Source organism: Acanthochromis polyacanthus, chromosome 8 (genome assembly GCF_021347895.1).
Source record: "Acanthochromis polyacanthus isolate Apoly-LR-REF ecotype Palm Island chromosome 8, KAUST_Apoly_ChrSc, whole genome shotgun sequence".
Classification (NCBI taxonomy): Eukaryota; Metazoa; Chordata; class Actinopteri; family Pomacentridae; genus Acanthochromis; species Acanthochromis polyacanthus.
In genome coordinates, this window is record NC_067120.1 from 1,935,332 (window position 1) to 1,950,507 (window position 15,176).

Genomic DNA, 15,176 nt, shown 5'->3' on the forward strand with positions numbered 1-15,176 from the left:
GAGCTGGAAAGGAATCTACACAATGTGAGGCCAGTGGTTTTAATGTTGTAGCTAGTCGCTGCAAGTCAACTACTGCATCACTTCTCATCTATGCTCAGAAGATGGAAGTTTTCTGCTTCATTCAGCGATTATTTTGTTCATTGAAGGTTTCCGCTTCAGGATGTGAAGCTACAGGCGTTGATTTGGGATCAGGTTTGGGTATTGTCCAATGTAATTGATCTGAAATTTCCTTCTTTCGCTCTCTGACTTTGCCAGTCATCTGCATTCACGTGTTGTGTTGCAGAAAGATGTGTGTTGACCAGTGGGAGGAAATAAAAAGACAGACTGTAGCTGATACTTTGCACATGTTTGGCAAGTCAGTAATGGAAATATGACAAAAAGTTAAAATAGGAAGTCTTAAATTTGGAAGTTCTCATCAAGTTTGGTCAAGATCTAGTGCAGGACAGGTTTAGCTGCACTTTAATATAGCATGCTAACATCTGCATGTACAGATGAGGATGTAGGCTGTAAGGTGTGTGGTCTAGTCTTTGGCTACGAACCAAAAAAGTTGAAAAACTGTGACCTGCTGATTGCATTTGGATAACCAAAGTTAATGCAATTCGTCCTGTCAGGTTTCAAGAGTGCAGAAATGGAACAGATTCGTTTTGGGTTGAGAAATCCTTCAGTTAAGCTTACTTTTCCTATTAGTATGCAGGCCAAGACTTTTCCTCATAAAGTAGAGAATATATACTGAAAGAAATCCTAACTTCTCTATGTGACATGAATGCACAATCTGCTTGCTCAGTTTGTGCTGTCTCTCCCTTTGTACATTATGTGATGCTGCAGTGCTTCCTCTTTGAAAGCACCTCGAGGCCACTAGCTCGGGGAGGGGGTGGAAGACACAGGGAGGATATAAGAAGTCTAGTGATAGCCACTTCTTATTCTAGTCAGCTCATTGTGTGAATACTACAGCCTCCCTTTTGTCACACACATGCTGAGTTTATTCGTGCGTGCCTCACACCTCAAACCTCCTGATAACATCAGACAAACTGCAGATGTAGCTCCGGCTCTGTGGGTCGCTGAAGTGATTATGAATGAGGCCTGCTTTATATTAGCCCAGGAAATGACAAGTGGATGACTAATCCAATATTGCAAGCATCAAGGTGTCCATCTCTGTCCAGCAGTGTGTTCACACAGCCTGAAACACATGCTGCTCCATGATTACCTCCTCCTTTTCCTTCTATTTTTTCCTCCCCTCATGCACAAATCACAGCAACTCCCTCCACTCTCTGCGCCTCAGCTACCAGCTCAGCTCCACCGTCCACCTTTCACCCCTCTCTGACCCCGTTACCGAGCCTTATCTTGCAGCTTTTCCACCCTTTTCCCTCAGGGATCTGAACCTCAAAACCCCTGACGGCATCTGAAGTGTCTTCATCACTCACAGCTTTGCCACAGGGAGTGCAGAGGCAGGGGATGATGGAAGTCTGGAGGGCGGGTCAACTTCCTGCACTGCTTTTGATCATGCTTAAATGCTGTTGTCATCAGGTGGAGGCCGCAGCTACAACGGGATGAGCACGCACTTAATGGAAACGAGTATTCGTGGGTGCAAAGTTTCTGCAAGATTTCAATAAAAGTCTTCTTTCTTTCAAGTGTTTCTCATGGATGAAGCGACTATAGGGATGTTCAAGCTACTAAGTTCCCTTCTTTGATGGCATTATTTGCACTCAGAGGATCGGATTGGCTCAGAATCCCTCCACCATCCATCATGGTCAGAGATCTACAGAGATTTATCCCTGCAGGTTTGAACTCGACTTTCCCCCAAAATCAATAACACTTTCTTAAATAAAATGAGTTTCTCTTCACGGCTCACTGAATTCTTCCCTAAGTCCACTTCACCCAGTCTTAACACTCTCCTCTAAAGAACTGTGTTATTCCCCGAGACGTCCTCGCTGGCACGGTTTGATTTCATTCAATTTTTGATGTCCACTGGCTTTTTTTTTGTTTGTTTTTTACGGGAATTTGTGTCAGCTTAACGAGTGACTTTTATCTGCGCTGCCAGCCGACCTCTTCTTTCAGCTGACAATCAGCGTGAGTGCAGAATGGAAAATCAATCTGGTATGGTGCAGGAGCTCAATTTAATTTAGGCAAACAGTGTTTTACCAGCATACACCCGCTTCACTAAGGACACCCAACGAGCTGATAACACTGAACCACAAATACATGGCACCCGTGAACAATCGAAGACCATTTTCACATGAAAGGCAATTTGTGGTTTTGGGACTGTTTTGGGCCTGGAAAGTTCACAGCCTGGCTCTCAGACCAGCTCAATCTGCTGCACCTGTGTGATTGAGCTCGGCTGTGTGCTGTTGCCAATCAGCTGGGCGGGGATATAAGGAGGGATCTCCCAGCCGCTCAGATGGTCGCGGGTAGGCGACCTGGAAGGTTCGACGCCATCAGTCGGCCTTCTTCCAGAAACCTATTTGTCTTTGTCAGTGCACAGAACCCAGCACTTCTTTGCTTTTGTTTTGGGGAATGTTTTTCTTTTAAGGGGTTAATTTTTGTTCGGTCTTCCACCTTGGTAGATTTAGTGGGGGATAGTGGTATTCAACCACACACTATCCTCTTTTAGACCACAGAACCCGGTTTTCCATTTGTTTGTGCAGTTTTTGTTAGTTTCACCCTTTAACAACCTTGGTTCATTTAGTTTTGTCTGAGAAGAGGGGGGGTGAAACATAACAGGGACGTGCACTTATCTTGTTTAGCTTTCTGCAAACAGGTGGAAGGAACTACGCTACTTCTGTCCAGACGTAAAACCTGTACAAGAACAAGACACAGCACTTTTACAGGGGCGATATGCCAAAGTATTTCCTGGCTGGGTTCAGTAACTTCTGGCACACAAAACTCCACAATACCACAATGTGTGGTTTTCACACCTCAGTATTTATATGGATTAAACCGCCAACATATAATGTGTTAATTAGGGATCCTTGGAGGTGCTGGTAGGCAGATTTTCTTCCAGATTAGAGCCAAGTTATTGCTTTCCAACTCCTGTTCTGAACTATGCTAACTAGCTGCTGGCAGTGGGACTGTATTTACAGACCGATATGAACGCAGTAACGGAGTGTCAGCATTTGTTTGTCAACTTAACATCCAATGATACAAAGAATGGCTAAAATGATATTCTGGAAAATGGGTTTGCCAATAAAATGTCGCCACCTTTCGACGAGGATGCACACAAAACCGTACTTTAGGAAGAATTTTTAAAAAAAAAAACTTGAAAAGGACTCTATTTCCATAGAGGAAATGAAAAAGGACAGGAAGAGTCTAGCCTTTGTGTGTAAATCCAGATACCACTGATCCAGGCTTCTGAACACATTTCTGTCCTTTATTAGGACAGACAGTGGGAGGGATGGGTGTGAGCTGAAGAGAAGGCCTCCACCCTTCTGACCTTCTGCACAAGTTATCCTCTGATTTGTTTATTTCTCTTCTGACAGTCTGTCCAACTCTAACTCCACATACACCTATCTAGCAGAGATCTCTAATGGATGACTGCATGACCCCACCACATGGCCGCCTCCTTGTAAACCCGAGGACGCTTTTTTTTTTGCTCGTGCCCCTGAGATCCACTCACATAGATGGCCTTTTCTTCGGTTATGGCAACACAGGACTGTTGTGCGACCCTGAAAGGATGTTATCGCCGCTGACCTGGAAAATTCAGGGCCAGGCGCCGATTTGTTTCTCCATAGTGTTGGGAGATTTAATTTCTCTGTTCTTTCTAGGTAACGCGACCAACTGCATGAGAATGCAGCAGCTTTTCTAAGACCTGGTAACAGAACTGAGCCGCCATGACAAAACTCTTAATCAGGAAGTACAACTCCCAGACAGGCAGAAGCATCTTGAGAAACACAATGTGACCACCTTGTCTCATTGTTCTCTCATGGTGTCTGTCTAGAAATCTTTTTCATCTCTGTTTGACCCACACACAGTATTGATTAACTTGCTTCGGGAGAACATTACAAGCATTAGATGGGAGCTGGAGAGAACAGAAGAGAAGCCTGTGGAAATGGAAAACCGTAACGAGGGGAAAGTGAAAAGAACAGAGTCCAGGAGGAGACTCTAAATTGGTGGATCCCAATTAAACTGCACTTTAAAAAAAAGCTTGTACATTTTAAGTTGAAAAACGGTCAAACCATGATGGTAGAAATCTGTAAACTTAAACAGTTTGATGTGGTTTATACAACACTGAATCACCATAAACAGGATAATTGGGAGAAAAGTGCTTTTTTTTATTTTCTCTTGGAAAAAATACATTTCCCAACTCCTGCAGTTTTTAATAGAAAGATGCAGTAATGTGTCATACTGTAATTTTTGCACTTAACTTTTTGGAAAAAAAAAAAGTTTTCCCCAGTTAAATGTACATATTATTGTTCTGACAATGGAAACATGCTGCAATATTGAGGAACATGGCAATTTCTGCATTTATTACATGCAAAAAATACAGTTTATTGGCCAAACTGATGTAATTTTCCGTTAATAAGACACATGTTTTAATATTTATGTTGCTTTAACTGCAATTTTTGCTAAAAATAAACATTAAATGTTAAATACACTAAATGTGGTGCTATTAACTGAAAAATGCTGTGATATTTATGTAATTTTTAAAGGTTAATTTCATGGTAAAATATGGAAAGAAGCCTAAAACCAGCAATATCAATAAAATTCTTTACTGTAAATGAAGAATGTTTTGCTGTAATTTTATGGTATTGTTCTGGAGGCCACAGCTGCCAGAATTTTACCGTAAGAACAACAATTATATTTTTTTACAGTGTATATGAATTCAAGGCAGGGTGTTGCTCAAAAAGGACTTTAATTCGACACAAAACTAAACCTTACCGTCATGGCCAGCAGTTTGCCGTAGGTGAGGTGTGCAGGAATATGGTCCGGCTTGGCTCGCAGCGACTCTCTGTACCAGTGTTCAGCTTCAGTCAGCTTGTTCAGCCTCATGTAGGCCTCTCCTGTGAGAGCAGAGCGAGGGTCAGACTGTCGCAGGTTAAGACATCGCACAGCTTTCTATTGTCCTTCCGAGGATTTCCATAGCGGTGGGAGCATGGAGGCCAGACGTGGATCCGGTGGGGTATAAAACTCAAGCTCCACGTAGTTTATTAGTTTTAGGCTTTGAACTGAGATGATGCAATTGTTATGCTTCAACATGTCATATTCAGGCTGAATATATGATTTATGCACTTCTCTCAGTGTGATTCACTCGGTAATGACAGTATTTTGACTTCTGGATATATACAATCCTGTCCATTTCAGATCAGTTCAGTGTGTGGCCGAAGGAGCAGATTAGTGAGCCTGAAACCCTCCCTGATCTGTCAGACATCATCCGATACCTCCCCCACCGCCACATCTGACCCTCCGCCTGCTCACACCTGAAACAACAATGACCTCTCTTTCATAGCAGTCCAATAACCCTCGTATTATTACAAAAAAAATCTGACATCGGCTGGTAACACAACGCAGTTAAGATCAACATGGTGATGCATTTAGCCCAAGAGTGTGAACGTATCCCAGTTGTTCAAATTTCGCTCGGTTTATATTTATAATCTGCACCAAGTCTGAGCTGTCAAAGGACTGGACGAGCTGTTTAGACTGGAGCAGACTGAAATTAGAGTTCCACGGGGATCAGAGCTAAATCGCTTCCTGTGATAAGCAACAGGTGACACACTCCTACTCAGAACCTGTGGATCTTCTTAATTATATGAAAACACGACTTACGATACTCATTAACACACACCCATGTAAAAGTCATCAAATTTAAGACTTCTCTTTATCACTGGAAAATATTATTTCCTTCTGTTTTTACGATACACTTGAATGTTTCAGGTTTAAGTGTTGGAAATCCATGATTTTCTAACTACAAAATCAAATGTGTCAGCTACCATCAAATAGAGAATGGATAAGAGGATAATGGCAAGTTGATCGCAATCTCTTTATTTTCCACATTTACTATCTTCCAATGTTGGCTTTTACTGTTTATTCATAAAAACATGACATTTATAATGCAAGAGCTGGGAGCACTGCATCTTAATTCTTAAGAATCTTGAATAATTTAGTCTTAACTTCAATAAATCTTCAAAGTGTGTACAGACAGGACTAGCAGGATTTTGGTGATTTACAACAAACCCAAGGTGCTAAACTGTTTAGAATAAAGTCTGCTTTGACGCAACCTCCCCGTTTGTTGATGGCTTTAAAAGCAGTCAGAGCACTTGACTCTCCTTCCTGGCGGCGGACCTCTGTATGAGATTAGCGCAAACATCTACGTGCAATTAGAGGTGACATCGAATCCAAGGAGCTGAAAACCGGCTCCTCAGCGCGGAACATTCCTCAGCCCACCAGAGAGTGTTGGAGCGAGACCAGCGGGGTGCAGATTACCACCCAGGTCTGCCTCTGATGAAAGCTTCTGCGTCGTGGCGTCTGACAAACAGCAGGAGAGCAAAAAAACCCAGACTAGATAGGAGCAGGTGTGCCAAATGTGCAAATCAGTTCAGTGAGGAAACAACGCTAAGCTGCAGAAATCACAGATCTCTGGCTCGGTGCCTCCGTTACAGACGCAGCGCTGCTTCTTAATGGTGCCTGGAGCTTTCATCAACATTTTGACATAATCTCGGGAGCTCTGTCAAACTGCATTTCTACAGAGTGCAAAAGCAAACCTGTGGCAGCGCCAAGCCTGGATTACAGGTGTGTGTGTGTGTGTGTGTGTGTGTGTGTGTGTGTGTGTGTGTGTGTGTGTGTGTGTGTGTGTGTGTTCTTGTACTTGCTACATTGTGAGGACCATTTTCTGCATTTAACTATCAAAGTGAGGACATTTTTACAAAGTGAGGACATTTTGGCCGGTCCTCACTTTGAAACAGCCATGTTTGAGGGTGAAGACTTGTTTTTAGAGAACAGGTATGAATTGAGGTTTGGTTAGGGTTAGGGTAAGGATTAAGTTTAGGCAATCAGTTGTGATGGTTAAGGTTAGGGTAAGGCTCTAGGAAATGCATTACGCCTATGGATGTCCTCACTAAGATAGAAGTACAAACGTGTGTGTGTGTGTGTGTGTGTACTTGTTTCTGCTATACCGGTGGGGACTTTGACCTGACTATTTGCTATAAAGGTGGGGACTTGTCTTACGGTGGGGACCTAAAATGAGGTCCCCACGGGTGGCAACACCGTTTTCTTGGCCATATTGTTGTTAATAAAAAATGTAAAAGTGCAAAAACATTTGTTTAGGGTTAGGCATTGATTTGGTGATGGTTAAGGTTAGGGTTAGGGTAAGGGTTAGGAGTTAGATATGAATGGGAGTCAATGGTAAGTCCCCACCGGTATAGAAAAACAAACGTGTGTGTGTGTGTGTGTGTGTGTGTGTGTGTGCGTGTGTGTCAGAGAGAAAGCAGGAAGGGGACGGAGGAAAAGAACGGTTAAAAAAAAAAATGAAAAAGCAATGCAGTGAGCACATAATGAGCCTGAAAGCAGCTGCTCTACAGCTGGAACATAACAAGCTGAGCTGTCCTTGTATTGAAAAGCAAATTAAGCCTGGTTAACATGATATTTAAAGCTTACCACGGTCTAGTCACAACACTGTTTAACAGCATAAAATCAAACTAGTTGTCTCAAACAAGGTCTTGTCTTATAGAAATTATATGAATTACCATACACTGTATTCCAAAAGAAACTAGTATAGTGATTTAAACCAAGTTTTCAAGTTAATATCTATCAAGCTTCTTTCCGAGAGCCATCACCACCCTGAACTCTCATGTCAGCCAACAATGTAGTGTAACGGTGTAATATACACTACTACCTCATTCACTATTTATATCTGCTCCTTATTTATATTGTATATATGTAAATGGCCTGTTTTTGCTCCATCTCTAAGATTTCCTGGCACTGAAAAGGATAAGCTCTGCAATCTCATTACACATTGTATGTATAATGACAAAGAATATTTTATTCTAAGCACTTGAAATATTCTGGATTCTTTCAGCGCCATAGAAGTCTAAAACATCTGAAGTCAAATTTTCACGTTTAACCATTAAAGGAGGACATCTAATTGCCATGAAGTATTTTTTTTTCTCCAAGTTTAAGTTTTCCTCGTGTTGTCCTGTGGGTCAAATTGATCTGTTTGAAAATGTAGAGGCAAAAAAATAGACTTTCACAGTGAAAGCTTTCACATTTTCAACATTTTTAGCAAATTGTGAGGATTTTTTTGGTGGGAAAAAATGTTGCTTTACGAAAAAAGGCTCAAAACATAAAGGCATAACAGTAACATTAGCTGTCAGTGGATGGTTGAGTCCTTGAACAAGACGCTGAACCTGAAGTTGCTCCAGATCAGACAAGAGAGCAAATGTGTAAATGGTACCAAGTGAAACGATATAAAGCACTCCCGAGGTAAAAACGACTTCATAAGTGCACACCATTTGCAGATTGTCCTCCAAAACACTCCTAAAATAACCCTTTACCTTCAGTCCCACACACTGCTTTTATGTCCTCACTAAAAAGCATTTCTGCTCGTCATCCTAACACAAAAGCGGCTCTTACCCATCATGTTGTAGAGGCTCTGTGGTGCAAATTGTCTTGGCATTTTCTGTATTGCTTCTTTAAACACCGACAGGGCCTCCTGTGAATGAGACAAATAAAAAAAGAAGAGAAGGTGGGGGAGGTTTGCGTTAGAGAGGAGAGACCCTGCCAGAGAAAGCGGGTCTGGGGTAACTAGTCATTCCTCCCAGCAGCCGAGGCCCTGACAATATGAATACACAGCGTGGAATTGGGGGTCGCTGGGAGGCTGGTTCATACAGAGCTCAGCACAAAGGGTCTATCCTCAGTGTCACGGCTGTTAAGACAACCACAGCAGTGTCACTTATTGACTCCACTATGCATAGTGTGTAGGTCCAGCAATTCACCTCAGAGTCCCTCCGAGTTTAAACGCTTAAAGGACCTGAAACTACTTTATTGCTGAAGCAAATGTTGTGGTTAGAGGTCAGAGGAAGTGGGACTGCTCCGTTTCTCCGGCACGCCAACGATTTATAAAGGCCTTTATTGAATCTGCAGCACCACTGCTTCATTCCTGATTGAATCAGCAGCATCAGTGCTTATGGACAATATAAATGTGCAGCAGTGAAAAAGTCACTTACTTTAGCCAGACCTGGAGGTCTTTAGGGGCATGAAAGGGAGGGAGTTTTTTAGAAAGAGCCCGAGGATTATCTGCATAAACATTGCGTCCCTTATGACAGAGGCAATTTTGGAACATGTCCATATGAAAGTAAGCTTTTCTCAGAGTCCCCAAAAGGCTCTTTGGGCAAGTGCCTGCATTTTATCTCAATTCACTACGGTTTAAGATTTTCCAACATGTGCGGTATGCAAAGGAGCACAGTTTCAACTCCAGTGGTAGCAGTGGGGGTGTTTTTAGAGAAAATATGCTTGCAGACATATTTCAGAACACATGCAAATAGAAGACAAACTACATTAATGTTAGGCAACATGAACTCAAGTCATACTTTAAATTTTGAGGTGGCTAAATATAATTTACATGAGAAATTCTCCACTGTTAACCTAGCCGCACTAGACCCAGGTCTGAAGACACAAGAGTCTAGGAACTCTCGACAGGGAGGGAGGCGGGCTAAAAGGTTGTCTTTCAAATCACTCTGCAGCAGTTGGGGAGGTATACAACCAATCAGCAACGAATAGGCTGACGTAGTTCCTAGAGCGCCGGAAATCAGTGGATGCGGGAGTTCAGTGAAGCCTTATTTATACAGTCAATGGGTGAAGCTCAAGTATATTACAGACATGTTATCTGAAAGATTATTCAGAGTCGGTGCTAATGGAGCTGTGTTGTCTAGCGCGGCTAGGCTAGTTGTTTCCGGTTGTTTCTGTCAGAATCGTCGCGCCTCTGTCGTCACTTAGTTACGCCCGCCTTCTGACTCTACACTTCATGGTGATTCGTCCGGCCAGTTTTAGGAGCATCCAGCCTCGAAGCTTACCGAGGGTAACTAGACCCACCCTGGCAGAGAATTAAATTCGTTGCCGTGGGTTGTCTAGCGCGGCTAGGCTACTCCACTGCAGCATGTATGTGTAAAATACAGACAAAGAACATGATCTTTTTGTTTCTTTTCTATGACATTTAATATTTTTTGGTTTTAAAGTTGTTTCGTTTTTTTTTGTGGCCATTTTTGACTTCGTTTGACTGGTTAAGTTGAGATGCAAAGAGGAAAGTAGGGAGAAGAATGGGTTACCCACTCAACCAGTTGAACTATCTTGGCGCCCAATAATTAGCATTCTAACTTTGTTTTTTTTTCCAGATATGTATCAATGAGATAGTAATCATTCTGGGATTAGTCTTTTTTTTTTTTTTGCCAAACTTCAGATACTCCGCTTTCAAATGGTAAATTAATGAACAGGAGTTTTAATTTCACACAGCTAATCCTGAGACCCAGGATGTTAATCTAGAACACGTGCTACATGGGTATTTTGAAAGCATTTATTCATGAAAGAATCTGTGCAATACTGTTTGTTTTTACATTTCCTAAATGTTTGCAGCCCTCACCCTGCAAATGTCCCCACTGTAGCATAAAAAAGCCTTATATTTTTTTTTTTTTTTTTTTCCCATTAAAATATGAGATGTATTTTCTCTGCTCTTACCTCCTGGTGTCCCTGCTCGTGCAGCAGCTTGCCCAGGTTGTACAGGCAGCTGGTGACAGAGCTCTTGTGGGCATGAGGGTCCTTCAGGTTCTCATCGGGGATATCAGCACAGGTCAGAAAGGTGCGCTTGGCCTCATCCAGGCGAGCCTGATTCATCAGGATGATGCCTGTGTTCAAGTAGGCCGCTGTTGAGGGAACCAAAGAACACACGTTGCTCAGACTCGAGCATCGAAGCCACAGCATCGACCAGCTGTTGTATGCATTTTAATTCTGAAGCACATTGAGTTTTCCGGTAATGAAATGTGCTATATGATTATAAATGTCTTGCCCAGCCTTAATTGTGCTTGCATTTAGTGATTGGTATCAGCTGTTTCATTCATTTTCCCAATCACCGTCTCATTCACAGCTGGGCAGCTACCAGATGACTAGTTGTGGGTGCGTTTTATGTCCTACAGTCAGGGCCAGAGAGAAGTGATGGGGGAGCTTATATCCTAAATGGAGATGAGAACATTTGCTGGTATGAGGCAACACGGTCTCACGGGGATTCGTGAAACTGTTACGTAAATTTTTTGTTTCTTTTTCGTGCGCACCAACACGATTTCGTCATGTTTTTCGTGCCGCTCACCACGAAATGTTTTTCGTGTTGCTCACAACGAAACCCGCTGTGGTAATCACAGCTGAAAGTGGTTTATACCAGCGGATTCATGACGATCTAAGCTGTCCATCGGCGTATACTGCTTGTGTGATCGCGTTTGCGGCCGCCGGCCGCCGGACATTCTTGAAATTCCTATGCAAATTGGGAAAAAAAAAAAAAAAAAAAAAAAAAAAAAAAAAAAAAGGTAAGTGTACCACCGGGTTATGGTTATGGTTAGGGTTATGGTTAGGGACGATGTCATGCAAAATATAGCGTTGGATTCGCCATGGTTTTACATTAAAAATATAATACACACATTCGTTTGAAATACGTTCTGGGTGGCACGAAAAGTCCGCCGTTTAAAATACATTGGTGCGCATTTCGTGGTGAGCGGCACGAAAAACATGACGAAATCGTGTTGGTGCGCACGAAACCGAAACTAAAACTTACGTGACAGTTTCACGAATCCTCGTGAGATCGGGCTGTATGAGGAGGCGTCACCTGAAATGAAGCACGGATCTGTCTGAGCGATCAGAGTTTATCGTTTTAGTCATTGTTGATGAGATAATGAAGCCACAGAGGACAAATGAAACCAGCAGATGAATCAGTTCAACGCTGCATCGTTGCTTTGCATGAAGATGCCATGTGGTCGGGGTGGGCGTGCACGCTGCTGTGGCTGTTTAAATGTGTTACTGAGAAGTCACACAGGCTGACGTGGTAAAGGTGAGGATTGGTCAGACCCTGACATCTCTCAATGCTGCAGCTTATTTCAGCACCACAACCGCCTGCAGAAGTTTCTAGTTTTGTTGATTTGACCAGGCTCTAATGTTTCTATACATCTTTTTAAGGTGGATTAGTTTTCCTAGCATTATCCTTGTTGCTACATATGCATCCATTAACCCTGCATGGTTGAACATGTTTGGCCTTTGTCTGCACCCTGTGGGATGCTGTGGAGGCTTGGTTGTTTTTTTTCTGGAGTGGTCAAAGACATCTAGTGATCAATACGTAGCTGGAGACTAATTAGTCTCTGAGGACCGTCCTCTCACTCTCAAACCTGGCCGCTGGAATAAATTAACTTGATGAACCAGATCAATCTGAAAGGCTCTTCAAAAGGGTGCAGAGATTTAGAATCAAGTTTAATGGAACGGGTTGAGAAACAAACATTCTCTCAACATCTACTACATTCCTGATCTCAAAAGATGACATTATTTTTAGGTCTTATCTGTCCTTCAAGGAATTGCATTCGATGTCAACGATATTATTTAATATCTAGACTTTGTTCCCTTGTAAGGATCTGCAATAAATGGGCAGCAGATAAGACACACACAGGGACAGCCTTTTCCAATTTCATCAGATTTTCTGCAACAGAAATGTGACACAAATCAATGGTGCTTTATGAGAGAACAAGATAACTGTGTACTGAATAAAAATACTACAGTTTGCCCCAGTTAAAGCACAGTTAGGCAGTGAATAATGGTGTAACCTTGAAAAAAGAAACGCTTTTACTGTCACATTCTCATTCTAGCTTCAAAATGTGTGCTGCTCAGGATAATTAATTAACCTTGTTATCGACTGTAACGGATTGGATAATTGCATGCTGAATGGGAGTTTTCTAGTCTAACCGTGATCTTGATTAGGTGCATAATTAATCTGAAGAAAGAAAGGAAGAGACACTTAAGATTGTCTGTTTATCTGTCATTGACGGATGCCTGGAACAATGGGGAGCTAATTTTTTGCATGATGAAGTAAGATTGGGAGCGGCTTGAACTAATCAACCTGCTGAAGACGACAGAATACGGAAAATTAAATTCCGGGAAAAAGGAAAGAGGAGTGAGAGAAAGAAGTAGATGTAGTGTACAGAGGAGGAATAATATAAATGAGAGCATAAATGGCCTGAATTCATAGTAAATGACATCATGCATTTGCTCGATCTGTTGACAAAACTGGGCTGTGAAAGGCAGTCACACAGCTGTGCCGAATGTTTAATTCAACCGTATACCCGCTGCCCTTTGCCGCCTATTCCTTTCCCTTCACAGAACCACAGCCTGTGTTCACTGTTGCCTGGACACAGCACAGCCACAACCACAAGAGCTGGAGATTGTCAATAAAAAAAGAAGAGCTGTACTTACAAGCCAGGGTTGGCCGGCTCCCAATGGCCAGCTTATAGTAGTGGAGAGCCTCGGAGAACTTGTTGCTCTCCTGCAGCAGCAAACCGCTGGAAGAGAAAGAAGGCATGACACTTCTGACAGTTTAGAGGCTTAAAGCTTTTCAAGAGAAGAGTCGCAACCCTCTGTCAGGACTGAACAAGAACACAAACGGCTGATAAAACTGAGGCAGACGATTTCACAAAAGCCCAGACATTCGAGTGCACTGTTGTGAGGGTTGGCCGATTGTTTAGTGTTTCCCCTCAGGCTGAAACGGTATCATTAATAAAGCTGTCAGGCAGGCAGCACTCTGGGGAATAGAGGACAAGACGGCGCTTCCTCTGAGACAAACGCTCTGATCAATAGGCACATGTAAGAGGAGAACTTGTCCGTTTGTTTGTTCACATTCTTCAGATGTTCAGACGGCTACGAGCGCACGCTGACATCAACAGATGAAACCGGCTCCTTAAAGAGAATGTTAATCAGAACACACAAAAATGTGACAACGAAATGGAACTCACAGGTTGTACAGCATGTCGGCCATGTTGCTGCGGTAGTAGAGGGCGTTTCTGTACGCCTGCTCAGCCTTCTCCATCTTCCCTTGGCTCTTCAAGACGTTTCCAAGGTTGCCCCATGCTGACAGATGACAAAGGAAATGGTTAATTAAAAAAAATGTGCCCACCTTTTAGAATAAAAACTTTTTTCTTGTGAATTGGAGCAGCAGGAGGCAGCACTTCTGTGGCAAGTAATAATTTCTCTTTGTTATTCACAGCCTCATGCTGCCGTGAGTTCAGGGCGTTTTAACCTCTAAAGAGGATGCTGGTCGACGTATATATGTGCAAAGAGGGGACGGCACACCGGGGGAGCTTTGTGCATTAACCACCCGTCCTTCCTATGAGACTGTTTATAAAAAGAGAGACCACCGCCGTGCTATTGAGCAGCTAATGGCATTAGTATTTAATGGTGCAGTAAGTGACAGGTGATATAAGGTTGCTATGGAGCTTTTGTGGATTACAGACGGTGAAGTGTGAAGATAAAATTAGACAAGGAGAGTAATTGGATGTAAAATAACAGTGGAACATGGTAGAATAATGTGATTTTAGAGGTAATAGTTGCCTGCCTATGAATGCAACATTTCAAACACTGATTTGATTTGCAAGAACTGGAGACTGTATAAATCTGTTCATAATGACAACTCATTAACAGCTCATTAAATACACATAAGCAGGCCTGATGAAGCATTTACAGTCCTGTGAATTCATGCAAAAGTGTAACGCTAACGCATGAAAAAAAATTCTATTTTTTTTAGCATCTCTTTTAGTGGAAAACGAAGATAACATCATGTCTCAATCAAGTGTTTATAGTGTTAAAACATGCAGTCTGCCTTCAAGCAACAGATTTTTTTTTAAACTGTTGGAAATCCTGAGTCTATGGAATCCCTCAAGGATATTCAGTATAAATAAAGACGGGCACAAAAACAAATCAAGCTTCATTCGTCTGTGTATTCAGTTATGCAGGCTTGCTTAGCAGAATGTATGCAGTTTTACAGTAAAGAGGTGCTCTGTGTATCCCGAAATTTCACAGTTCAACAAGCTTGTGAGTGTGTTTGAGGTTTTCAAATCTCATATTAGCCTTATTGAATGTGAGCCGTGGACATTGCTACTACTGTGTTCAGCTGATGGCCTGCCAAAACAAACAGCTGTCATGCCTCAGCTCCGCTGCAGAATCTGAAAGGGAAATTA

The 15,176-nt window shown here is 42.4% G+C and overlaps 1 protein-coding gene across 2 annotated transcripts in view; it reads right to left on the reverse strand.

Annotated features, from left to right (window-relative positions):
- The window catches only part of tmtc2b (transmembrane O-mannosyltransferase targeting cadherins 2b), a 99,926-nt gene that overhangs the window by 16,192 nt on the left and 68,558 nt on the right, over nt 1-15,176 (reverse strand). Inside the window, exons 4-9 of one of the 2 annotated variants that reach the window (XM_051951417.1) lie at nt 13,956-14,070; nt 13,420-13,505; nt 10,657-10,841; nt 8,560-8,638; nt 4,873-4,994; nt 2,665-2,793 (exon numbers count right to left, since the gene is read on the reverse strand). In XM_051951417.1, the coding sequence (XP_051807377.1) occupies nt 2,680-2,793; nt 4,873-4,994; nt 8,560-8,638; nt 10,657-10,841; nt 13,420-13,505; nt 13,956-14,070 (701 nt within the window). In that variant the 3' untranslated portion in view covers nt 2,665-2,679. Of the gene's footprint in view, nt 1-2,664; nt 2,794-4,872; nt 4,995-8,559; nt 8,639-10,656; nt 10,842-13,419; nt 13,506-13,955; nt 14,071-15,176 lie in introns of those variants that run through there. The other variant, XM_022203103.2, reaches the window with a different exon arrangement.